Below are 26367 nucleotides of genomic sequence, written 5' to 3'. Positions count from 1 at the left end.
AGAACAAACAACTCACGTTGTATGTACAATATCTGTTCTCATTGTAATTAAATAGCGATGCGGTATATTTGGTGTTATATCCCGCAGTCCCCTTAATAAACTCTTCCGTAATTAACTACGTTGTTCGTTTAGCAATTATGCAGAGAACCGAATCTATCTACAATCCAGAGTGAATATACGTTTATTATAGAGTGGTTTCCACAAGTACAGTTACTTCGAGGAAACGTTGTGGTATATCTCGATAATATTCTTGCGGCGGCTGTGCAAATTATTACAAATTATCATGAATTGTGCGAAATTACCATTTTTGTTTTTTCAATTAAAAATTTCAAATAATAAAACTTCAGTCAGCTTCAGCGGCTAATTGGTTCTTTTCGGATTATAGTTTAAAATGCACATCAAAATTTATAGAAAATTAATTCAATTAAATTATCATGTAGCTGAAGCTTGAATAGATTTTATTATGCAATCGCGCATACATCTGGTATAGACATTTTAATTTCCCTCAAGTGGTGGATACACATATATATATATTCTCGATGACTTGGGCTTATTATACCTATACTTGACTATTATGTGTATGTTTGTTGTACTCTGAAATGGTGCATTCAATGGGATTCTGTATTGATTTTGAGAAGCCACTCAATACTTTTTCTCTCCTTTTCACTCGATTAAATTGATGTATTTCGTCGACAATGTATTATGAAAATGCATAAAAATGATTTAAAGGTTTCATAATTTCAGTTATTATTCAAGCAGTGAGCTCAAGATCATTATGACTGAGTTGGGGATATGAAACAGTTATATTCTGTATATGGGACGTCAGTGAAATTTAGACATGAATTTGCTTCAGCCGTTTTTCAGGGTGTACATACCATACAAACAAAAGTGCTTAGACTTGTTTATACGGGTGAAATAGTCATAAGACCACGCAAATTGGTAGTATCAAAACCGTATAAAGTCATACAAACAATTTTGTTTGTGTAAGAGGTCCAGCTGAAGGAAATTCTTATATTAATTAATGGATGGTCTTTTCCAACATTTTCCCAAAAATGTTTTTTTTAATAGGAACATTATTAAATGTATACGCTACCTTTTGTCATGATGATTTTTATAAAATGTCCGACACTTTTTTGAATGAAGATATTTTACCGACGAAGTGAACACAGAAAACATTCATTCTAGTATTTATACTAGCGGAGCGTCACAGTTGTGTCGAAATATTTTTCGTGTTTTTGTCGCGACAAAACAAAAAAAAAATAATTGTTTTTGCATCGAGTAAAAAGGGTTTAGTGTTCAAATATGCCTTGGTGACCTAAAGAGACTATGCCCGAATACAATGGAAAGCATAAGAGGTGAGTTTCTTTGAATTTTTACAGTGAATTTTTGTGATAAAATTTTCCATACATTTTCGGTAAACTGTCCTGTCATTTACCTATGTCGGGCTTTGGAAAAAATGGAAAATTCTATGAAAAAGCAGTGGGAAAATTCGAGAAACATAGGAAAATGTTGTCTTCTCCTCGTTATATTTGCCTCATGTTGAATGTTTGTAAATTCGAAAAAAACCCAATCGACACCACTAACTTGACTCAGGTTGTTAATGTGAAAAATAGCCGATATCCGGGCGTTCACAAAACATAAGTTTACGAACAGAATCTGCAACTTCTCAACACCTCACAAATCGGGCAGATATGTCTTCAAAGAAAGAATCTAACCACACATTGGACACAGGTTTAAAAATTTATTTCCGATATGAAATTTACTGCTTTGCTTTCCTGGAAATCTCTGTGAGAAAATTGCTATATTAAAGTTCCCCTGTAATCGTTTTACATGGTCGAATAATGATAAGTGAATGTGAAAGGATTAGAAAATACGAGCTTTAGCAGGGCACTTAGAGATAAACCTCTTACAAAAAAAAAAAACTTCGTACCCAATGCAACAATGACTACATGCAGTATTGATTGGTATCGCATTCAATGTTGCTTTGATATGCTCGGTTGGAAATTTGAACGATACTGCAGATTAAATTCAACTTGAATGTGCTAGTTATATAATACGTATACTTAATAGGTAGAGATGGATGATACGTTGAAATTCTAGAGAAAAAAAAAAAACTAATAAAAACCAACTCCGAGACTACTTCGCATTCACAAAGAGAATGAGAAACAAAATTTTCCTTTTACGATTTTTATTTAAAATAAATGAGTTTTTCCAGCAATTTTAATTTGAGAAAATAAAAACTTAATTGAACAGAACAGAACAGAAAATCTACTTTCATTTCAAATGGCTTTGCGCTTATGAAAATAAAAATGTAATAAAAGCTTCGAAGCTAAAAAAGTATCTCTTCTTTTGTGTCACTAATTCCATAGTCATGCTCGGTCTGTTTGTTAAATTATGACGAATAAATGGCAACATGCATAGTATTGTGGTTAGAGGAGAGGGTGGATAAATTATGGAATTAAATGAAACGTTACGCTCGAACATTACGAAACATAATGTAGGACAAACATCCATGAGGTAATTACACGTGTGAATGAATTAATTCGCGTGTAAAGTAAAGACAACTACAATACGACATATTGTGATGTTGGTAGCAATGTGTAACACAAATTATTTGGCAGACTTTTCCGCACTTGTATCGAAATGTATGACATTTACGTTGATTGTGTCTCAATTTCATTTTCCTTTAAAAAAAAAACTTTCGGCGTAGCAACATTAGTTATGTCAATTGCATAAAGTATAATGTACACTTCGCTCCGCTCAACCTTGTAACGGTACATATCATTTACTATTATAGGACAGTTGGCTCGAAGTACTAGACTTAGTAAATGCTGTGTACACTGTACCGTGTGTGCTTTGAAGTCTAAGAAACACAAGAAATTGTAAGTGTTGGGTACGTGGAATCTGCTAAAAAGAAGAAATTTTCTAACGTACATTGGACATCAGTGCTATTTTGAGAGGACTCGCCTTCAGTTGATTCTCAGCTGATTGTTTCACCGACTCCAAATGCACTGATTATACGTCTATATGCGATTTTACCACAACCACGCTTGTGTAAACAAAAGCAGTTTTATTTCTATAAGTGGCCTGGCTTAAAAAGAACTGCAGCAAATCCTTGTTTCCCTGATTTTAGTCTGCAATTCATTTAGTACATGGCTCAGATTAATCAGCTTCAAATCGTTGTGTACAATTCGTACAATTCCATGCCAGATTGTTCGGTAGATTAAATCCGTCTGGATGGATAAATGTGCGTTTCTGTAATACCTTACAGTGTTTCAAGTGGTAAGCCCATTGTTATGATGACATCAGCATAAGGTTAAGCTTTGTTTCGAACAAACAACATTTCCGAAAACTTTAAACTGCAAAACTCTCACTCATCTCACTGTACCACTCCATTTATTCATCAACCAACTTACACTATGTCAGTTGTTTAGTTTATCTGCGACGGAGTACATAATCTCTGTGTGTGTGTGTTATACGAATTTGCTTCTCGGATTTTCTCTTCATAAAAGCACTTAGCAAGGAATTATAGTTAGTTTGCGATTTACTTTGTTCGCAATTTATTAGATTCAACGCTGCCGTTGTTTCAATTGCGAAATGTATATTTTAGGAGGACGTGTTCGTATAATTTTACATTGCGTTCAGTTGGTAGAAATTAACATGAATTGGCGAGAGGTATTTCGTTCATTAAATAAGCAAATAATGGGCTTTTAACGGCCTAGCAATTGTGATAAAAGCATCCTAGTGACTGCACATTAATTCACAAAGATAAAATTCACCGAAAAAAAACTGCTGAGAGAAGATCTATCACCATTAGCTTCTCAACAACCTACACCACACTAAAACCCTCATATATTTCGATTAATTCCTTAAGGCTGCGAGAGAAAAACAAAACAAGAAACAGACCAAAAAATGTTCCGAGCTGAGTATTGCATGATTTATACACGTGTTAAGGCCGGATTGGGGAGTGAAATGTTAAACATTTTTCGGGACACAGGTCATGCCATTAAGCTAAAACGAAATAAATTTCGTTTTAATCTTTCGGCATAGCTGCTTTTTCCTTTGGCTTTGGTTCTTCAAAAGTTTTATGTTGTCCGCAGGGAGACAAACGATTTTTTTTTTAAAACAAAAGACAAATTTCATTTGCTGTCGCTTGGGATGCCGGTTATTTCATGATGCGAAAAACAAATCAAATTATTGGCGGAAGGAATAGGAAAGACAGAGAAGGCGACTATATTACTACAGTCACTGTTGAAGGAACTGATTCATTTCCTTGTGTTAAATCAATATGATCATTGTCAACAGTCGCTTCCAACGTTGTACCTACTAACGAATTCTTCCTCATTTAAAAAAAATGGTAATGAAACCCAACCGCAAAAACCACGAGACTAATTAGCAACTTTACAATTTGATACGTGATGACCTTTCAACATGACCCAAACAAAACCTCATAATAAATCTTCACAACTGATCTATGTGCTTAGGTAAAATTTATCTGAAACAATCGTGGATAGTGTCATAACTCCTAACACAATAATAATTAGTCTCATGAAATATGATAAATAAGGATGGTATTATGTTACAACCGACGAAGAGAATATTGTATGGTTGGTATGTATATATAAGGACTGGGTAGCTGAGTACATTTTCAGGAGAAAGGTGTTTTAATAATTTGAATTATTTAAATTAGCAACGTCTTAAAGAAAGGCTTATTAAGTTTGTAAAGGAGAAGAAAGAATTAAGAAAATTAATTATGGAACAGTAACGGATGTTGCGCGGTGGTAAACTTTGTTGTTTAGTTGAATTATGTCGTCTCGAATGTTTCAGAGTGTGACAGGTCTGCTCGAGGGTCTGCTACTAAAAGATGTACTAAAGTTATCGCTGTGACAGAAAGACTGAAAGAAATATTCGTCCGATATTTTCTAACCTTTCAGAGACGGTGAGGGCAATAATAGGACAGTTGTCTGTCACATTGTATCTATAGAAGAATCAAAACCTTCGGCAACACACGAGTAAGCAGGATTAGCGATGAATTTAAATTTCATTTTAATTATGTTTCGCTAGAACTGTTCGTGTGTAAAGAGGTATAAAGTTCATAGAACAATTTACCAGTACCACTGCCATGTGGCCAAGGAACAAACAAATTTGTACTGAATCTTCTCCCAGATCCCAACAGATGTCGAATGTATTTTGAACAGATTCAAATTCCACTTCGTTTTTTACTTTCAATTAGCCATAACAGATGATGTAGGCGTTCGTAGTATGGGTCTCACATGAAAATTTGTTGTTTTGAAATGTATAGGATTATAGTTCGAGGAAAGGGCGAAACTTGCCGCTAGTCTCAACAAAAAATCTTTCTCACTTGAACTGTCACTTAGTTTATGTTTTCAAAAATGGTGTCGTGAATTGATGTTTTTCGTGAAGAAAATGATAGATCCCACCTTGTACATTTGAAAATAGAAATTGCGGCTCTCGCTTCGCCTTGGAAAAAAAATAGCTCTTGTGGAAATTTCCCATTTTCTCCCATCAGTAAATAGATAAATCAGTAAACATATAACTATTAAAATCGACATTAGGTCGAACAGGCCGCTTATAACCGTACATTATTTTATGGGACACACAAAAAAAACAATAAATTATTTTCGACACTCACCTCTCTGTAAGTTTCCATTCTCTATAAGTCGAGCTTCTAGTAGTAGTCTTGGCACTAAGAGACACAAAGCCGTAATGATATGTACAAAACCTGATGTTGGTCCGCCGTGGGTCCACAAAGCTCTGTAATAATACCAACAACAAACAAAAAATGTGAAATTAAGTTGTTAAACGAATAATTATCGAGAAAATTAATTAAAATGGGAGAACGTTTTCATCCTTTAAATATTACTTTTTTCAAAAACAAAAAAGGAATTCTCTAACGGTATACTATGCTAATAAACCGAATTGTACAAATATTTGCACAAATACTTTAAGTAATCATATTAAATGTGCTTCATTATACCCATACAATATTTCCGCTTTGCGCTCACACAACCGTGTTTGCATTTAACATTTTGCATGGGTTCTATATGAAACGAAAATTTTAAACATTTTATACCTTAAAGTTCCACCTTTTGCCTCCGCCTCCAAACCATCTTCTGGTTCGATAGAACATTTTCCACTTCCTGTTGCCAATTTAATACCGTCATTTGCTAAATTTCCAACCTGAAAACACATTTGAACCGCATTTTGTGTGCTGTTAGTTATGGAGATTGTGATGTCATAAATATGGCAATTTAAATTTATGGCAACCAATTATAAGAATGAAGTTTCTCGGTTTATGGGTGCTTTTTTTTAAAACCGAACACTCTTTTTTTCTCTCACTTACCTTAAATATAGTTGATATGAAAAACAAAGGTAACATAAGGAACACAAAACCGCTTAGAAACAGTTGAATGTTTAACTCTGCATAGGGCTCTCCACCTCGCCATTGAATCATTGAACACTCTGAAAATGTATGAAAAAAGGAAGAAGAAAAAACTTTAAATTGTTTGATTGCTAAGTATTTTTAAGCTGAAACATAATATTCAATTAGCCGAGTAGGTCTTAGCGATTTTTTCTTTTGATGAAATAAGAAGATTATTTCTCGGAACGGAGTGGAATTTTATATAAACGGGTTATTCACTGAGACTCCCTCTAAAAAGCACGGTTACATAATATACGTAAAAATTTATTGACCTCGTCCTCTCATCGCATAATGGTAGTGAAGCAAATTAAAACTACTTCTGTTTAACAAATTCTAATTAGGATAAAGATCCCAAAATTGATAAAATCATTGCATATATGTATCACGACCTATCACAGTTTCGGGTTTCGTAGTAGAATGTAGGTAGATTATAATGGAATTTGGATAGTTTGCACTTTGAAAGTCGGTGTGCAAGTCCATACGTAAAGTGTATGTGACCTTTTCAACTTTCATTTCAACGTTACAGTCTTGGTCTTTTTGTGGCATTTTCAACATTTAAAGCGTGGTCTTTTGATTTGCATTATTTCAGTGGAGAAATTATCACAAACATTTAATTTGTGATCTCTCACTGAATTGCATAATCGACCTGCGACCTCGTGTCATAATTACACATCTAGAGCCTAATAAAATACTTCGCACTCGATTGCATAAATAACTTTTATGACATCAAGTGCAATACACATCGTGATTTTAAGAAAGTACTTTGCACCGTGATTAAGAGTCAATTCGACACTTCGTCAGCCAAAATTTTAATTTTTGAAACATGCTATCTCCGATATTATTGAGTTATAGCTCATTCGATTTGTCGTTCAATTCTAGCGAACGGGTGTCTGCCATGACGCAAGTCCTTGTGTTCACTTCCAAAACAACTAATATCGTTGTAGGTGACGCTTTCTGCGCTTGTACGCAAAAATTGTAAAACAAAAATTTTACCGAAAAATTCTATTACAATTACAAATGCAATTTTTGCGTACAAGCGCAGAAAGCGTCACTTACAGCGATATTAGTTGTTTTGGAAGTAAACACAAGGGCTTGCGTCACTTTTTACTCTTTTAAGGGTTTTTGACCGATCTATACTACGCCGTAATTGAAATATTCGATCGGAGAACCTCTCCAATTTGTTGAATTGCAACAGTTACATCATGTATGTTGTTCTGGGGTGCCTAGCAATGTGTTAAATATAGACTATGTTCACTCTGCATCGCTACTCCATTTCCCTACAGTCAAAGAGGCTTCCCGACTATGAGCAAAATGTAAAAAATAGTGTTTTTTTTCAGAAAGAGTCCTTCGGAATCGATCGGTTATGGGCTAGAATTGTCCCCCAGACACGTTACTAATAAAAAAAACTATTTTGCACAAGAATTTGGTTCAAATTTACTCTTTTATTTCAGCCGTAAAGGTCAACTTTTTTTTCAAATGGTCCGCAAATCCTGCAACACAAAACTTTTTAGGTCAAATTTTGATATGTGATGGTGGCTGAGACCATAATTATGTAGTCGTTCCCTCAGAACAATGATGTTGCAGAGATACAGCACTCTTTGAAAGTTGACCATACTTTGACTGATGGCTGGCCATGGGTGGTGAGTGCGGAAGTTAGGGTGGGCTCAAATTGTCGGCCGTGGACAGGCCAACAATCCTACAAAGCTTTAACGTTTTGGACTCCTCCTTCCTCAAGATATTGCTAAAAAAGTGTATTCACCATCCCTAGACATCATATGACATGTACGCACATTACACCCAAACTGGATTTTTTTCGTAAAAAATGGCAGACACACGTTCGCTAGAATTGAACGGCGAATCGAATGAGATAGCTCACTCAATAATATCGGAGATAGCTTGTTTTCCAAATGGTCGAAAAATTGGCGAATTGACTCTTAAGATGCTGAGTGGCATAAATAACTATTATGACATCGGGTGCAAAGTACTTTATATGACACGAGGCCGAAGATACACATCTAGCCTAATAAAGTAACATTTATTATTTATGGAATTCATTTCCCTCATTGAATTGGGAAAAATAGTTTTTCGTTTCGTGTCACCGCTCTTCTTTATTGAATTTTTCGATACATTCCTATGAGCAGGTAGCCTCAGAAGTAATAGACTCCGAATATCTACGAGGAGGAACACATAATTATTCCTCTTGATTTGAGAGCCAAATAGTAGTTTAAAAATTAGAGTTAGGCGCAACGCACAGCTAATTGATTTATCATTCCACATTTTACAAACCACAACCATACAGATGTTCGTTCCAACAAACCAATAATTGTCGATTGTATTGCAAAGCACTACGTGAATTACAACAGAAATAAATTTGCATCTATGTGAACGTTGTACAGCATTTTTAGTACTTTAGCGCAAAATAGAAGAAACGAATTTGAGACTACCATCATCATGCACTCTGATTATTAAGTACAAAAGAAAAATGTCGAATAGAATGCTAGCCATACGAAACAACTGGGTCAACCTGAAAACTTGCACAACCGTGCCAAGAATGAATAATGCCTTTGTTCTCTGATTAAAATGTACAAGTTCACTATGCAATTTCAACGTAAAATGGGAAATGCTGTATGTGTAACTAACGCAATTATTCGTAGAGGATTTTCTCGTTGTTGTTAAGCGTCGTTTAGTAGAGAGTAGATATGTTCTGCATCAAATAGAAACGAAATAAAAAAAAATGTATTGTCTCAAAGCCTAGTACAGCCGGCATCGTAAACATGCAGATATTATTCCATAAGCAAAGGTACTTCGAACTTTCGAGACAATAAAGAAACTTTTCCATTTTCCATAATCCACAAAACCGAAAGCAATAAATTGTGAGAATTTTTGTTGAAATTTGTAGACAGAAGAATTTCCCATTCCGAAAGAAACGTTAAACCGTTGGCATTCCAACAATATTATATGCACCAGTCAACCAGCGGAATGTACGAGAATATTTGTGGATGGTTATAATACATCAATGGTGAAAAATAAAATCACGTCGTTTAAATTGCAATGGTAATGTTGGCAGGCGAGACACTTACCTACGAATCTATAAGCACCATGTAGAGCTAAATATCCTTGCAGGAATGTGGTCAATAGTCCATACCATATTGACCACAGTGAATTCAAATGAAATTTTCGTCGTTTTTTATTGTGTTGCTTGCATTCATTATTACGGTTTTGGTGTTTCGTATTTGAGTTGCTGGAATTAAAAAAAAAAAAATTAGGGTTGGGTTATTATATCCAATACATCCGTTCTACGTTCTATAACAAGAGCTTTTAAAGTTTCTGACATTTGATTAAACTCATAACGTTTTCAATTATCAGTTTTGTTTAATTTTACGGTTCGGTGCGATTTGAGTGGAACAATTAGAAATTGGTTTTGTGAGAAAATGACCAAATTTTCTATTACAGTCAAAGGCAGTGAAATTTCAGCATGAATTTGTTTCAGCTGTTTTTCAGCTGATCCAACGTTATCAAAGCTATTTACAGTTGTTTATGCGATTCAAGCTGCTACACCAACGCCCGTGGTAGTGGTAAACCGTATAGAAACGTATTAACAGTTTTGATTGTTTGTGTGTATCAGCTGAAAAACAACCAAGGGCCCTCTCAATAGAACAAACTGACAAATTAAAATGAAAAATCATATTTTGAAATGTGTGTGACAGCTTCGTGGACAGACAGTAAAAAGGGACTCTTAAGTGTCCATTCCACTCAACAAAAAGTACTCCGTGAGAGAGCAAGCTGTCAAATAAACAAAGGAAAAATTGGAAAAATTCAATTTTGTCTCTCACCCGGAGTACTTCTTTGGTAAGAGGAAACTAAGCATTAATGTCAAAAGTAAAGGGACCCATAACGTCAAAATAAAGCAAAGTTGACGTTTTCGTGCTAGTGGTGTGGGTGATATAATTTTTCAATGATTTTCGGGTCATAATTCCTCTAGGTAGTCTACCTCTATGAAAACAACACCTATAAAAAAATATTTGGGTATGGTACCCGTGCAGTTCTTTTTACTACACAGCTGAACATTAGTTTTCAGCATATCTGTATATTGTACGTAATTGCTGAATTTTGAACGTAATGACAGTACTATGTACAGCTAAGATGTACTACTGTTCTGTTACGTTAACAAATATACTGCTACGTTAACAAATGTACTTGTCCCGAATTTGTACAGCAGAGCAGTACATGATTTGTGACAGATTCAAAGTACCATTCAGATGGACAATGTACACTATAGCTGAATGAATGCCAGTTTGAATGTAGTGGTCGTGAAAACTTCCATAATGTTAAATGAGACTAAACACTGCACGAATTTTCGAGACAATTTAGGAACTATTTGTAATTAGTAGAGGGGCATTTGGTGTCTAGCCATCCTAAATTATTAGCGAAAATGTTTTGATGGGATTATTTTGAGTATTATTATTAGTAGTCAAAAAAACACTAATTAGAAATTTTTTAGGTCGCGGATCAACAAGGTTTTTTTAACAAACAAAATTTCGACCGCCAATATAAAATCGGCGGTACAATATAAACAATCCGTTTCTTCGGCGACATTCCATGATTTTCAACAGAGATTGTATATAAAATATAAAATTAATTAAATAACGCGACACTTACGTGGAATCCGAAATATGAACGTTCGCGAGCTTTGTTAACGTAAGTACAAGATGCACTTAATGACGATTCTTCTTCTTCTTCTATACGTCGGTTCTTCATTCATGCGTGCATTTGTACATACGAATAAAGAACCGACGTATATGTAGAAGAAGAAGAAGAAGAATCGTTTTTTCGAATCTAGTACCTACGTTAACAAAGTACGCGAAAGTTTAATTTTCGATGATGATTCCACGTAAATGTCGTGTTGTTTAATTAATTTTATATTTTATACACAATCTCCGTTGAAAATAATGGAAGAAATGAAGTGTTTATATTGTACCGCTGATTTTATATTGGCGGGTGAGATTTTGTTTGTTAAAAAAACCTTGTTGACCTTGAATTTTTCTAATTAGTGTTTTTTTGACTACTAATAATACTCAAAATAATCCCATCAAAACATTTTTTATAAAATCCATAGGAAGGCAAATCACTTTTTTTGACGAAATGCCCCCCTACTAAATTCAGAAATTCAAGTTTTGAATAATAACGTATTTGAATAATGAAGGCTCAAGAAATTTTTTTAATAAATGACTTGGTAAATGATTTTGTTACACTATAAACCTATTTTTTGACATTCGTAAATATCAATCTTTCTCTTCTGTTCGAAAGTTAGCACTTAAGGAGCACACGTTATTCCACGAATTTTGTCATAAATGTAGCCGGCGAAAGAACTCGGTCTCGATGCTTGTGAGAAAAAGGCACTGATTAAGTAAATCCACGCAATCGATTCTTAACACATTTTCAAACAGTTTGCTCAAAAAAATGAATAAACAGCTTTTCCTAAGAAAAATTTCTCACTTTTAGTTTTCATTCGCATACAAAATCATGAAATGAAAAAACTGAAGTCTGCAAACAAAGGATAACAAATTTGACGTACACATGTGTAGTACTAGTTGCGTTTTAACCGCTTTTGAGCGAGACAGTAATGACGTATTAGTAAAATTGACTATGTTGCTACCCTTAATTTTAATAAGCTTCTGTCAGACTGTTGGGTGTCTAAATAATATGTGACAAAAGCCCATCTGCCGGAAACTGAACCTTTTCTTTCAAAATATTTATTCTTAGAATTATAGAATAGGAGAAGAAGACTTAAGTCTTACAATTTCCTAACAAATAATTTACAGAAAAAAAACTTCCTTCTTGAACATTTGGAAATTACATTACCACACAACAGTATTAAAATACGAGAACTTTTAAAGTTCAATTTCACAATACTGATCAACTGAACATTAATGTTCAGCAAGACAGTACAGTGGAGACGTACGATGTTATAAGATAGCTTTCCCATAATGTCTTCCGAACACAAGTACTGAGTTGGGACATGGGGAAGGTGGTGGACTGGAGTGTCAGAGGTCCCGAGTTCGAATCGCACAGACGGCAGTTTTTTTTTTTTTTTAATAAGTTGACGTAAATAAACGTACTAAATAGTTTAAAGATGAAAATTTATGAATTCTGAATAATATTTTCTGTACAACTTTTATTTTTCGATGAGACAACCAATGTTCGCCCAACTGTACATTGATACAGCTGTACTGTAAATATTACTGCTACGTTAACATAATGTACTTGTCCCGAATTTGTACAGTACATTCGTACAACGACTACAGCTGAGCTGGACAAAATTTTTATAGGTGAACTGACGCAAATTCTTGCTGAAATTTCACTGCCCCTAACTGCAGAATAAGTTGCAAAATTTCGCATTTGATTAATTAAGTCGAGATGTTGGTAAGCAAGGGGTATTAGATTCACTGAAAGAACTATCCCCTGATAGACAATTGCAGGGATTAGAGATGGAGAAATGGTCCAATTTTTTAGTCTAAAATGGGTAAATTTAATTTTTATAGAAAAGTCGCATTTTAGAGGCATCATACTAATTGATTACTAGTGGGGTGACATTCAGACATATTAGAGTATATTTTTATGTCATTGCCGATGGTGACATAGGAGACATGGGAGGGCTCAGACTGCAAATAGCATACAAAATAGAAAATCTTCAAACTATTATCTATTTTACTAGCGAAGCCCTGCGAAAACGAGATTTATCGCCAATTACAATGTGTAATGACAAGTTTTCGGAGGGTGGTGCGAGCAAAGCATGTAAGCATGGTTTTGTAATGGTTCACGTCGATTAAAAATAAAATGTCTACTCTCCAATTGAATCCATCATAAATTTATCAGGGAAGTCTTGATGTTCCCTTAGTAAATCTGCTCTAAATATGGAAAAGAAGTGCAGCTCGGTCTATTTGCTATACCATTAGTGTAATACATACCTTACACAGCTACTGGCGGTCGTTATAACACTGTTACTAATACTGGAATTCAGACTTGCACATTGCTTCGATGATACGGACGACATGTTGAGCATTGAACGATTTTTCTTATTAATTGCACCATTCACATCATTATTATTTTCATAACCGACAAGTGATCCGGTTATCGACATAATGCTGTCAATTCCGTTTCTATTTGTTATTCTTTTTCTCTCTCACTGTTCCTTTCCGATTCCGACCCCGAATCTAATTCACCCCTGAAGCGGAATAATTGTTTTTTTTCATATCCGAGATATAGCAGCAAAAGAATGAAGAAAAACAGTTCTTGGGTTTTTGTTGTAACACTGGAAAGGATTCGTTTTCCGATTTCTTTTAAGATATTAACGTTATCACTCTGTTAGCTTTTCTTTCTTATCTTTTTATTTTCTTTTTCCTCTGCTTTTTTTTGCTGTTGTGTTTGTCAATAAATTTTCAGTGACCGGTTTGTATTTAATAAAATAAATAAAATGAAAATTCGTCTTCTTGTTAGGTATTCGGTCGAAGAAATAATAAATAAAATACAACCGACGACGGATTTGTTGCCTTCATGTTGTTGATATTAACTATTATATTGTCATTGTATTCTTATATAACTCAATTACAGTTTACATTGCAAGTCGTCTCTGGTTCGTTGTTGTGGCATTAGCTTCACTCCTTCGCTTTGACGATTCTGAAAAATAGAAAAAAAAAATTAAATTCGATGAAAACATTTTTATATTTATTGAGACTTTTATTTGTTTGTTTGTTTTTTTACGATGAGCCGCAAGAGAAAAAAAATTGTTCGTTTAAACCTTTTTGAACTTTTTCTTTGCCCAAGGGTATAATCCTGTTCGGGACTCTGTCAAATACAAAATGTTTGTAATGAATTGACGCTCGGTAAACATTTTTATTTATTATTTTCGAGAAGCATTGAATGAGAAAATGAGGTTAAAGCTTGGGTTAAAGTAATCGGTATAATTCGCTAGAGAGGGCCAAGATGTCGATTGATATAGAAAGTATATTTGTCCCATATAGTATTGCATAATAAAGAATAAAGTATTTGGCCGCAGCCCGTGAACCCTTAAAAAAATATTTTTTCGGAACTCAGTGTTGAAAAATAGAAGTTTTGTGCCTTTATTAAGAAAATCGCTGTAGGCCAGGTTTGACCAATCGTGTGCCTAAAATAGTAGATTACGTCCTTTTTTGTAACGGTTTAGTTTTGCCAAGTGTGGGGGTTGTAATAACACAAGACAAAATATGAATCCCAAACAATTACAAAGGTCGTTTTAGTCAATACGCCACGCGTTTAACGCTCATGTCAATTTAATAATGACTCATTTTCGGGTGCAGTCAGTAAAAGCTATCATCACTAACATATAGCATAATTAACTACTGTGCATCTTCAGTGGCGTAACGAGTTTTATTTTAAGCAATACTTTCGACGCCACTGTATGTAAAATCCACTGAAAAACTCGGGATAATAGTACATTTTTGCGCTGTATCACCAATGGGACAAATGACGGAAATGGTATGTCAAGTAAGGTATTTTACTTAAAAACTTGAATTAAAATTCCCTTTATCTCACTTTTGTGAGTATAGAGAATCTTTATAAAAGATGTGTGTATTGATCGACTTCTGATAACAACAAAATGAATGTTAAAACAATTGAAGTACAAGATTCTATTACAGTCTGTCGAAAATACTTAGTTAGAAGTTTTTAACACGGCATGATGAAAATGATCTAGACAAGGCTCTATTTTTCAACATTGTTCTTGAGAAGGTGATAAGAGAGAGAGAGAGCGACGTGAGAACCAGCAGTACAATCTTGGGCTAAATTGCAGTTTATAGTACAAACCCCGATTGGGGCAAAAGTGGGTGGGATCGATAGGTGGAGGTACCCTGATGACAAAACAACAAGAATTGGGGCGCGGAAGCCCCTCCCCGAGACGCCAGGGCCCTCCAAAGTTTTCATATTTTTTTCCAATTTTCGCGCTTTTTCTTGACGAAATTAATAGAGACAGGTCCCCTGATGACAAAGCAACAAGAAGTGGGACGCAGAAACCCCTCCCGAAGCGCCAGGGCCCTCCAAAGTTTTCATATTTTTTAAATTTTCGCGCTTTTTAGACGAAATCAATACTAGATGACCCCCTCACACAACAGCACAACTTCATGTTCCTTGTACGAAATGCCGACGACTACACTGCGCGCTTCAACATAACTTCATGTTCCTTGTACGAAATGCCGACGACTAGACTGCGCGCTTCAACATAACTTCATTTTCCTTGTACGAAGTGCCGACGACTACATAGCACCTACACAAACAATTAACTTTACTTTTGTGAGTCCTGGTCCGGAATTCGTTTCTGCGTCCCGATTCTTGTTGTTTTGTCGTCAGGGGACCTGTCTCTTTTAATTTCGTCAAAAAAAACGAAAATTGTAAAAAATTTGAAAACTTTGGAGGGACCTGGCGCCTCAGGGAGGAGTTTTTGCGTCCCAATTCTTGTTGCTTTGTCATCAGGGGACCTGTCTCTATTAATTTTGTCAAAAAAAAGCGTGAAAATTTGAAAAAATATGAAAACTTTGGAGGGCCCTGGTGTCTCGGGGACGGGCTTCCGCGCCCCAATTCTTGTTGTTTTGTCATCAGGGGACCTCCCCCTATCGATCCCACCCACTTTTGCCCCAATCGGTGTTTGTACTATAAACTGCAATTTTGCCCAATCTTCAGAAAGTTGAGTCAGTTGTTAGGATATGCTGATGACCTAGACTTAATTGGACGGAACATTGACATCGTTAAAGAGAATTTCACGAAAATTGAAGATAGGGGTGCTGAGTTCGTTCTCACGGTCAGTGAGATGGCAGACCAACGGACCATACGCTGGAGGTGAATGGAAAACACTTTGAGACTGCCGACAGCTTTATTTACCTTGGGTCGCTGGTCAACAGTGATACACTGACAAAAAAGTTTTCAGATTATTACCTGTGACAGATAATCTTTTCCCAGGTAATGTTATTTCTCGTGCAAAAACAGCATTACCTGTCACAGGTAATGTGATTTTTATATGAAAAATTACATTACCTGGGGACAGAACTGTCAACTTTTTTCTCAGTGTAATAGCATCGGAGAGGAAATACGTAGAAGGGTAACGCTGTATATGAGCTGTATCAGCTTTACAAGGAGCCCGATATAGTCAAATTGATCAAAATCAATCGATTAAGATGGCTCGGTCATGTACAAAGAATGAATGAGGAACGTGTACCACTGAAACTGCTAAATACAAATCCCGATGGAAGCCGCAGACCAGGAAGACCGAGAGCGAGATGGAAAGATGCAATTGAGTCTGATCTGAAAGTACTAAGAGTGAGCGACTGGAGAACGTTGGCGGGGAATAGTTCCGAATGGAGAAGATTGCTGGAAGAGTCCAAAACCAATAGTAGGTTGTAGTGCCCGCCTGAGTATTTTTTATTATTATTAAGGAGATAGCTGATTAACTACTGTGAGTTAAATCGCGCACGGAGGCCTCCGTTGGAAATATTGTAAGTATGATGAAAATGCTCGGTTGAAAAATTAGATGAATTTTCAAAATTATTTTTTTCAGTATTTCTGGAAATGATTCTTCGTGTGTTATCCTTTGCGGTAATTTAAATTTTCGAGAGCGCTTGGACAATTTTTGACTGGTGGGAAATATGTAATTTTTGGTACTACCTCCTCATCAAAATAAAATAAATCCAAACAAGAACGTTGCCTACCATTTTGTTAATGGTTGTAGTGAAGGTCAAACAATTCGTCAGACAATATTTCCTTCACAACAGTCATTGAATATTCATATTCTGTCAGAAATAACGAAATTCTGAAGGTCTTCCCCTCCATTCTCCATTGTTTCATTATTCAAATCTCTACAGCATTTTCGTAATATCATCCCGTTTACCGTACATAAACCGGCTCGAAAATATCCGCTTCAATTTCCTTATCATTTGCATAAATTGGCATTTGGGAAAGGTGATATTTATGATGTATATTACTTCATCTAAATATGGAATAAATTACTGCCTGAAGCTGGATATGAGATTCATTTTTACATGGAATCGTTAGTTGTTTGAGCGAGTAAAACTTTAAATTATATGTAAACAGACAGTGGAATTTCATTTTAATTTAACATGAAACCTAAAGCCTATCATTCTCGGTAGAATCCATTTATAATGAGTTATTTAACAGCAAAAACATTATCCTCAAAATAGAGGTTGGAAATCTACACATTTTACATTCAATAACTAACGAAACAATAAGCGCTGTATCAAGTGATAAATGGAGAAACCCCTTCCAGCCGTATGTAATACGAAACTACAATTTTCATTTTATCTATCACTCTGTGTGGAAATGAGGTGAGTTGTTTTTTGGTAAATAATTTGAAAGGCAAATGATTGTGTGTGGGTGTTTGTACATCTTAAACATACAATTAATTATGGAAATTGTACTAAGTACGGTATTGTACAATGTAAATTTACGTAAAATCATTCTTGGGAGGAATATGCCACCAAATTGTCGAAAATGTATTAAGTCACGTTTTAAGAGCTTTATTATACATCGCATCATAATACAATGGCGCGCTATAACACTGAGAGAGGGATTATAATGATTTTTAAATAAAACGTACAAGGAATATATCAACGGAGTCTATGCTGTAACATTTATTTGCTCACAAAAGAGGGTTCACTCCGTTTCTGATCTCATACATTTATGCTACAAACCGCAACATTCTTTAACACATAAAAATGAAAATTTTGTTTCATTTGATTAACATATTACAGAGAAAGGTCTGCCTGATAAATAAAAAAAAGAAAATCGGAAAACGAATTCGGTAACCGAATCGAAATACAACAAAAGATTCCAAACAGAAATTTATTGCATTCATTCCATCCCCTTTCTATCCTATCGTTCCTGGCAAATATCCCAGAAAATGATGTCTGGCGAAAAAAAGAACCACGGCACTCAGCACTCAGTAATGTGTATACCATTTCCACTAACTGGCAAATCATCAATTTTCCGAACGAGTCTAATTCAAATTAAAATAAAATGAAAAAAATCCAAAAACTCCGACCGAACAGAAAATTCCCATTTTCATATCAAACATCTTCACTGTACAATGTTGTTTCTAAAGGGAATACGTAACGTACAGCGCGTCGAAAATGCAATTTCATTTATTAAAGAAAAACAAAACCACAATATTGCATTACAAATAAAATGGGAAAAGTGAATATATAGGAAGTATATATCCCAGTTCAATCGTTTTAATGCCGAACCATCGATATACTAAATACTCACATCAAATATATTGTATACAAAAAATAAGAGCGCATCGTTCTCATACCAATGGTGTTGTCTTGGAAACACCCCATACTCGAAAAAAAAGAGGAAGAAAAAAAAACGAAACGAAGAAAGCTAGTAAAAGAAAATGTTCATTCAATTCCTTGACGCGTTTTCTTTTACGTTACAAGAAAATTTCCTCTATACACACACGTTCGTTGCATTATTCAGAATAGAGTAGTCATATTACACAAGCATCGTGTATAGTAAAAAAGCAGCTGCAAAGCTGTATAGCAGAGCAAGCATTCGAAAGAGTCATGCTACACGTAGTGTCGATAAATTTCTTTGGCAGCTCTGGGAATACAAAAAGAAAAACCGGCCGAAGCAAGGAATTTCGATTTGGAAGAGAAAGGAAGAAAAATGTTGTCTTTGGAAAACTGCCGGTTATGCATTTTAATTTCCGTTCGAAAGTTCTGAAGATGGTGGAAAATCAATGAATAGGAACAGCATAATTTTTTTTTTATTGATCATGGAAGTATTGCTTGCAATCATATGAGTCGAATCATGGTCTTTGAAAATAGCCGAAACATGCAACATGTAAATTTTGAATGTTGTAATTTGTCGTCTGGGATTCACACATTCATAGTCCAAATCGCGAAATATTACTCGCGAAAAATCTTATTTAAAATCCTATGTTGACCCTAATCACTTAAATGTGTTTAAATGTCGTTAACATCCGTATAAATTGACGTGGTTTACGGAATGAGAGAACATACGAAATTTTAACAAGAGCGACGTTTGTGGCCAGAACGACGCGAAAGCCCCAATTCCGCTTAAGGTGAACGCTTATCAGTTGTCCGAGTGATTTACGTCTTTTTTAAATCACGAAACAAAAATCATCAATTCATCATATCATCTTTGAAACTAAGTGCCAAGTGAGAAAAGTTCTATTTTTTCCCACGAGAGAGAAAGGTTTCTCACTATAGAGTGTTATGATGAAAGAGAAGAAGATATTTTGACAAGTACCCCAAGGCAAGTTAAAATAAACTGGTCTTCTGTCCTCTCGCTCTCAACGTACCACGTTGAAAGAAAAGCAATTACTTTGACAAGTACCCCAAGGCAAGTTATAATAAGTAGTCTTCGGTTTTCTCGCTCTGATCATAACAGTCTATTCGCACTATTCTCACTAGATATGTCATTCGATTATTTAATTTATTAAATTAAGATTGGCTCACCTAGTTTGTGTATATTACGTAGGTGGAAGCACGGGGTTTCAGGGGGTTTCGAACATTTAGTTTTTTCATGTTGCAGATATTGCAGTGTCAAATTCTGTCAAATTCTGTCCAAGATGTGACATATTTGCAAGGTATTGGCCTTTTTCACAAAGTATAATCAGCGTAACCTTCGTAAAAAGAATCTTGAATCTGACAAGAGCACGTGTGCCAACATGTAAAAAACAAATGTTCAAAACCCCCTGCTGAACCGTGGCGATCCTCTTGTCAAACGGACAGTACATAAACAAATTCCATCATTTATCGCTGATCAATCGTCAACAAAACGCAATTTTTCTTGGCATATTGAGGGGACAAAATAAGGTAAAGCACATCGAAAAAAAATGAAAACTGTATTTTCATCTCCTTTTCCCATCATCACAACGTAGTCGCTCTGAACCAATTATTAGTTCCTTAATATTTTAAAAGTGTGCCAGCCTTTCAAAATAATCTAATAATGGACAGGGTATTACAAACTAAATATTTTACATGATGAACATTCAGTTATTCGAAAACTCAATTTAAACTACAATCCGGATTAAGAACTCTAGTCATTACTAATTTTCCTAAAGACTATACAGATCTACAAAAGCAGAACTTAAATTTGGTTGAACATAGAAATGTTTCATTTGTCGTAAGTTTATGTGTAAGGTGAATTCGAAAATGTTGTTATATTAAATCAATGATAGAAACTCATTGTGTTCGGGTCAGGTAAACCTCTTTTTCCATTGAGTGGATAGCCCGAAACTCTTGTCAAAACTTTTCGATTCTATCTGTTCTGCAATGGACATGCATAAAAATTAAAACAATGTACATTGTCTGGCAGGTTGTATCCAACAAACCTATATGTTGTTCAAACTTTACCTTTCCCATTGACACACTGAATAACAGACGATCTATTGCGAGCTTCTTTTTTTTTAATCGAAGTAATGTTAATGCCTTTGCCAATTCCAGTGGAAGGCCGTTAACGAAGTAAAGGGTTCTAGAAATAAAAACAAAACAAATCTTCACACCCCGGGGGATCAACAATAAATTAGCATACAGTTTGTTCATATCATTTTTACACAGTTTTAGATATGTCAGAGTTTTAAATGTACCCAGTCAATTAAGTTCTTTCCAAATTATGAATTTTTGGCGCAAAATTTAAAATTTCTATCGCGAATTCAAATATTGCGCAATTTGGGAAGAACTTAATTGACTGGGTACATTAAAAACTCTGACATATCGACAATCTTTAGAAACTGTGTAAAAATGAAATGAACAAACTGTAGTCAAGTTGACTATTAGTCAACAAAGCAAGATTTCCAACCAAAAAAAAAGTGGAAATAGTTTTCCTTTTATGAAACGTAACGTACTGCGTGTATACACACTCGTAAATTGCGAATATATTACAATTGAGGAGCATAATAAAAACTTCCAGATAAAATACAAATTGTGTTTCATTGTAGCCATTCCTACAGTCTATCGTTACTCCCTATACTTCGTATCGTACAGCAATATAATCATTCTATGGGAAGTAACCAGTGTTTTGCTTTGTAATGACCAGGCTATGGCTGAGTTTTATGTGAGTTTTATTAGTTTTACAATTTCCAGAATGTATACACCACCACCACCACCGTCAAACCCAATGAGATGATTATTTGCGTTGTAAGTGTAATGCTTTTGACACGGGGCCCAAGAAATGGAGTTTGTGGATTTTATGGCACACTAATTTATGTTGCTGTTCAGCTGGCGATAATATTAACGAAATGAAAGAGTTTTATGATATATTCTCACACATTTCTATGGGGTGAGGAAGTGCAGATTAAAGGCTTTGAATAGAATTGCAGGTGGGAAGATTTCCATTTTTCCATTTGGCTTTTCATCTGCTATCGACAAGGACGACAAAAATTGTAAATGGCAAGCTCTGACTGATGTGATCTTACAGCAAAATGCGAGTGTAACAAAAAGAAGTACAAGATTTCGCATCAAGGACTAATCCGGCGGATCGTCCACCTATAGATTAACGTCTTCCCTGGATACACACAACAACAATTCCATAATCACATCTTCCTGTCGGTACTTTCTAAAATAATAATTCCTAAAATACTCCCTTAGGATGACATAAAAAAAGCGAATCAACCGAACTGTTCGCAAAAAGTGTACACCCATTCAATCAGAACAATGAGGGTGGGTGTATTTTTAGGGTGACAACATCACTTTCTTTTGTTCAACAAAGAAGTCAGAAAACAAAAATTAGAGAGTTGAACATAAGTTGGTACATGAGCCACAAGTTTTACAAGTACAACAGAAAAGTTTATTCTTAAAACGTACATTATGTACGAAGGAAGGCCGCTCAAAACTGCTATCGACTGTGTCGAAGAATTCTCTTGTTTAATATTGGAATCCTGTTTCTTATGCAAATTACGGTGTGTTTCTGTAGACATTACAACATTTTGCAGTCAAACCTAATTTGGGTAGATATCAATCCCTTACATTGTGTAGAAATCACTCACTTTGTATAGTTATCAAACACACTATGTAGACATCACACACGCACACTGTGTCGACATCCCACCATACTGTTTAGACATCACACACTGTGTCGACATCACACACTGTGTCGACATCACACACTGTGTCGACATCACACACAGTGTCGACATCACACACTGTGTCGACATCACACCACACTGTGTAGACATCACACACTGCGTCGACATCACACACTGTGTCGACATCACACACTATGTCGACATCACACACTGTGTCGACATCACACACTGTGTCGACATCACACACTGTGTCGACATCACACACTGTGTCGACATCACACACTGTGTCGACATCACACACTGTGTCGACATCACACACTGTGTCGACATCACACACTGTGTCGACATCACACACTGTGTCGACATCACACACTGTATCGACATCACACACTGTGTCGACATCACACACTGTGTCGACATCACACACTGTGTCGACATCACACACTGTATCGACATCACACACTGTGTCGACATCACACACTGTGTCGACATCACTCGCATTGTGTACACATCGCTCATTTTGTGTAGACAACAATCATTGTGTGAGACGCAGCATAATTGTCGATTTCAGCAATTGAAAATCGAGAGTGTGTTTCCAGTCTAAGACTCCTGTTCTTTTGTTGCTGTCACAATGAGAAGTATAGATACAACATCTGTATCCAATTATGTCACTATCAATTATTCCATATAACATCATGTGGCATGTGGGTATACGACCCGAGTGCAGATACAATGAAAAGTAATTTCATAAAGCACAAAAATGAAACAATGAATTGCCAATGGAATATTTCTATGGTAAAGCTTATAGTAAACGATTTTTATAATCAATAAAATACCTCCACAGTGGATTATAAAATTCATATTGTCCCACTACGAACAATAGTGTATGAAAAGCTCGTATAAAAGCATTTTTTTTTTTTTTAAATAAAACATAATAGATGTCTGATTAACGTCAACATAGAGTGTATCATAAAAAATGAATGTAAAAACCTATTTATAAAAGCATCAGTGTACTGCACACAACAAATAACTTGTTCGAACATTGGCTGATTACGACGACATAGGTACACATACCATTATCAAGGGAAATTGTGTCCGTTATTTATGTAGCAAATTAAATTTCTGTTTTGTATTTTTTTAATTAAATTTATGGTCAATGGAATCTCTAGCACGATTGAGAGATATTTTATTTTCGAACAGAATTTGTGTAGGAGTCAAAAAGGGTAAAAATTGGAGCGAAACAAAAGTATCATTTTCCTTTTAAAATTTTGTTAGCTGAATTTTTAAATCGTCTCTCCGTCAAAGACATCTTATTTATTGGAATAATTTCGCAAAGTACACAATTTCAAACAAAATTCAACTCAATTTCAAGACGTTCAAAAGAAACCCATTCATGAAAACGAATATCTTCGCATTGATCAATTTATAAAGGTAATCGTAAAGGCAAAGAGGTTTCTGTGTTAAGCGAATTTACATTTTAATTTTTGTTTCTTTTTTTTTTTATCAAAGTTGGTTCTCGCAATAAGGTTTTTTTTTGAGGAATTTGATTTCCGTAAATGGATAGAGAGAAAAAACGCAAGAATTTAAAAGCTATTCGGTCAAACAGAAGCTGTTACAAATCAAAAGTAATGACTTGGTCGACAACAATAAATCACATGTCCGCAAAAAAAAATATCCCAACTTCCTCTGACACATTATCCGTTCTATTTCTTTCGCTAATGTACACACGTAATAATGGCACAGTACCGTGACGGTTAAATGAAAAATCGTATTATTATTACCACCATCACCACCCCTCCGATTTCAGTTACCATTTTGGAAAGGAAAAATCATCATTACGAACAGTCATTGTGTATTATTATCACAGTTACAGTGACTGCAAGAAAATATTGAGAGGAGTGATTGTTATTATGAATTTATAGGTCTGCGTTAACATGACTTTACACTTAAGAAAATGTTGTCATTTCTTGTGGGAAATAAGACGAAATGAATCACTAAAATCCATTGGAATCACCTAATGCACAAAACGTTACCGCGATTTTATTGGGTCAGTCAGTTCCAAGCAATCTTTTTAATTCACATTCCGTTCCGATTTTATGTTAGTGCAACGATATTCGAATAGTAAGCTTTAGAGCTAAGCTTTTACTTTAAAAGAATGTCACAAACTCTCTTAACAAACGTTTTATGTGGAAAGTTCTGTGTAAGTTTATCACTGCAAAAATTATAAGTTTTGAGTCGTACGTCTTATTCGGAAAAGAGTGACAGAACTGAAAGAAGTGCGGAATTATTCGTTGAAAATTGAATGTGGAACTTGGATTTATAAGTTTTTGTCTATTTAACTTTCTTCAAATTGTACTAAGTTTTCTTGACTGAAAGTTGGATTTAAATGCTAAAGAGTTAAACACAAATGTGAATTAGACAGTCTGCAGTTTGACGATCAATATGGAAATTTCTTATGTTTTTCTCATTAAATTAACAAAAGTAAATTTTTGAAATTTACTAGAGTTTTATCATTCGAGTTACAGATATTTGTAAATTTCGTTGATTTTACGAAAAAAAAAATCCTCTGAAGATTTTCGATGATGATTTTACAGGATCTTCTGATCGTTGATCGTTTTCTAAGGATTTCGTTTTTCTTTTTCTTAAAGGTTTTTCTATGAAATGAGTGATTTTCTACGAATTTGAAAATTTTCTTTTGGCTGACAAAGGATTTTCTATAAAATTGTGTCAGTGAGTGGTATGTAAGGGTGTAAATGATGGCGACAAAAATTATTCTGGCACCCCGCTCCCACCTGTGAATTCTGTGAACTTTTGACTTTATGGCGACACATAATCTACCATCTTCCAAGTTCGAAAACTTCAGGATTTTATGGATTTTTGAGATTTTTTAGGTTTCTCTTCTGGACTTTTGGAATAATTGAGGTGGTTAGTGGGTTGGTTCCTACAATTCCAAGACTCAGTATATGGTCCACCATCTTCCCAGTTCTAAAATTCGAGGATTTTGACTCAATAGTTACAGAATTCAGGATTTTCAGAGATTTTTTTTGAATTTTAGTTTTCATCGTGAGGTTTGGGATTTTGAAGTTGGTAGTAGGTCTGTTTGATACAATAACATTCCAAGCTCTGCAACTTCATAATTTTCGGAAATGCTTCCGATTTTTTGGGTTCCTTTCTTGACTTTTAGTATTATTGAATAATTGACTGATCGTTGCGCCATATGCGAGCAGGTTTATTTTCGCTTTGAATAAATATGAAACTATTGAATGACGATTTATTCTTGTCATGAGGCAAAGACACATGACTAACCACTTAAATGATTGAAACCAGTGCCTATTTTCAAAATTTATTTCACGAATTTCATTAAATTCGGGAATTTTCACGAATTTCAAGAAATTTCACGAATTTCAAGAAATTTCACGAATTTCAAGAAATTTCACGAATTTCATAAAAATTTCACTAAAAATTGGCACTGATTGAAACTGTATCGTCGATCCTAATAGATTCATCAAAACAGTGAAACAGTCAAACAAAATTCAGAACTTCTCGAAATGACTTTAATTACCAATGTCTGATTACTATCAAGCAATAGAAAATCATACACGCACCGCACCGAACACTAATCGGATTCATTTAATCTGTTTAATTACAGAGTGAACTTTGCTACCAAATACATTTTGTAATCTACATAATTATCACTCTCGTAAATAAATTGGATGGAAAAACGCTTTTCGGGGGCTATATGCTAAATACACAAATTACGATCAAATGTAAAAGGAAAAAAAAGAAGAAAAACAAAAATAAATTAAAATCAACCCCCTTTGAATCAATATTG

The 26367-nt window shown here is 34.9% G+C and overlaps 1 protein-coding gene across 1 annotated transcript in view; it reads right to left on the bottom strand.

Annotated features, from left to right (window-relative positions):
• LOC119076812 (protein tincar) overlaps nt 1–26367 on the bottom strand; it is a 71234-nt gene that overhangs the window by 14473 nt on the left and 30394 nt on the right. Inside the window, exons 2-6 of the mRNA XM_037183799.1 lie at nt 13411–14119; nt 9523–9683; nt 6365–6483; nt 6095–6201; nt 5654–5775 (exon numbers count right to left, since the gene is read on the bottom strand). Of these exons, the coding sequence (XP_037039694.1) occupies nt 5654–5775; nt 6095–6201; nt 6365–6483; nt 9523–9683; nt 13411–13583 (682 nt within the window). The 5' untranslated portion in view covers nt 13584–14119. The remainder of the gene's footprint in view (nt 1–5653; nt 5776–6094; nt 6202–6364; nt 6484–9522; nt 9684–13410; nt 14120–26367) is intronic.

The sequence above is a fragment of the Bradysia coprophila genome, unplaced genomic scaffold (assembly GCF_014529535.1).
Source record: "Bradysia coprophila strain Holo2 unplaced genomic scaffold, BU_Bcop_v1 contig_232, whole genome shotgun sequence".
Lineage (NCBI taxonomy): Eukaryota > Metazoa > Arthropoda > Insecta > Diptera > Sciaridae > Bradysia > Bradysia coprophila.
The sequence above is the reverse complement of the archived record's forward strand: the minus strand, read 5'-3'. Positions and strand labels throughout refer to the sequence as shown.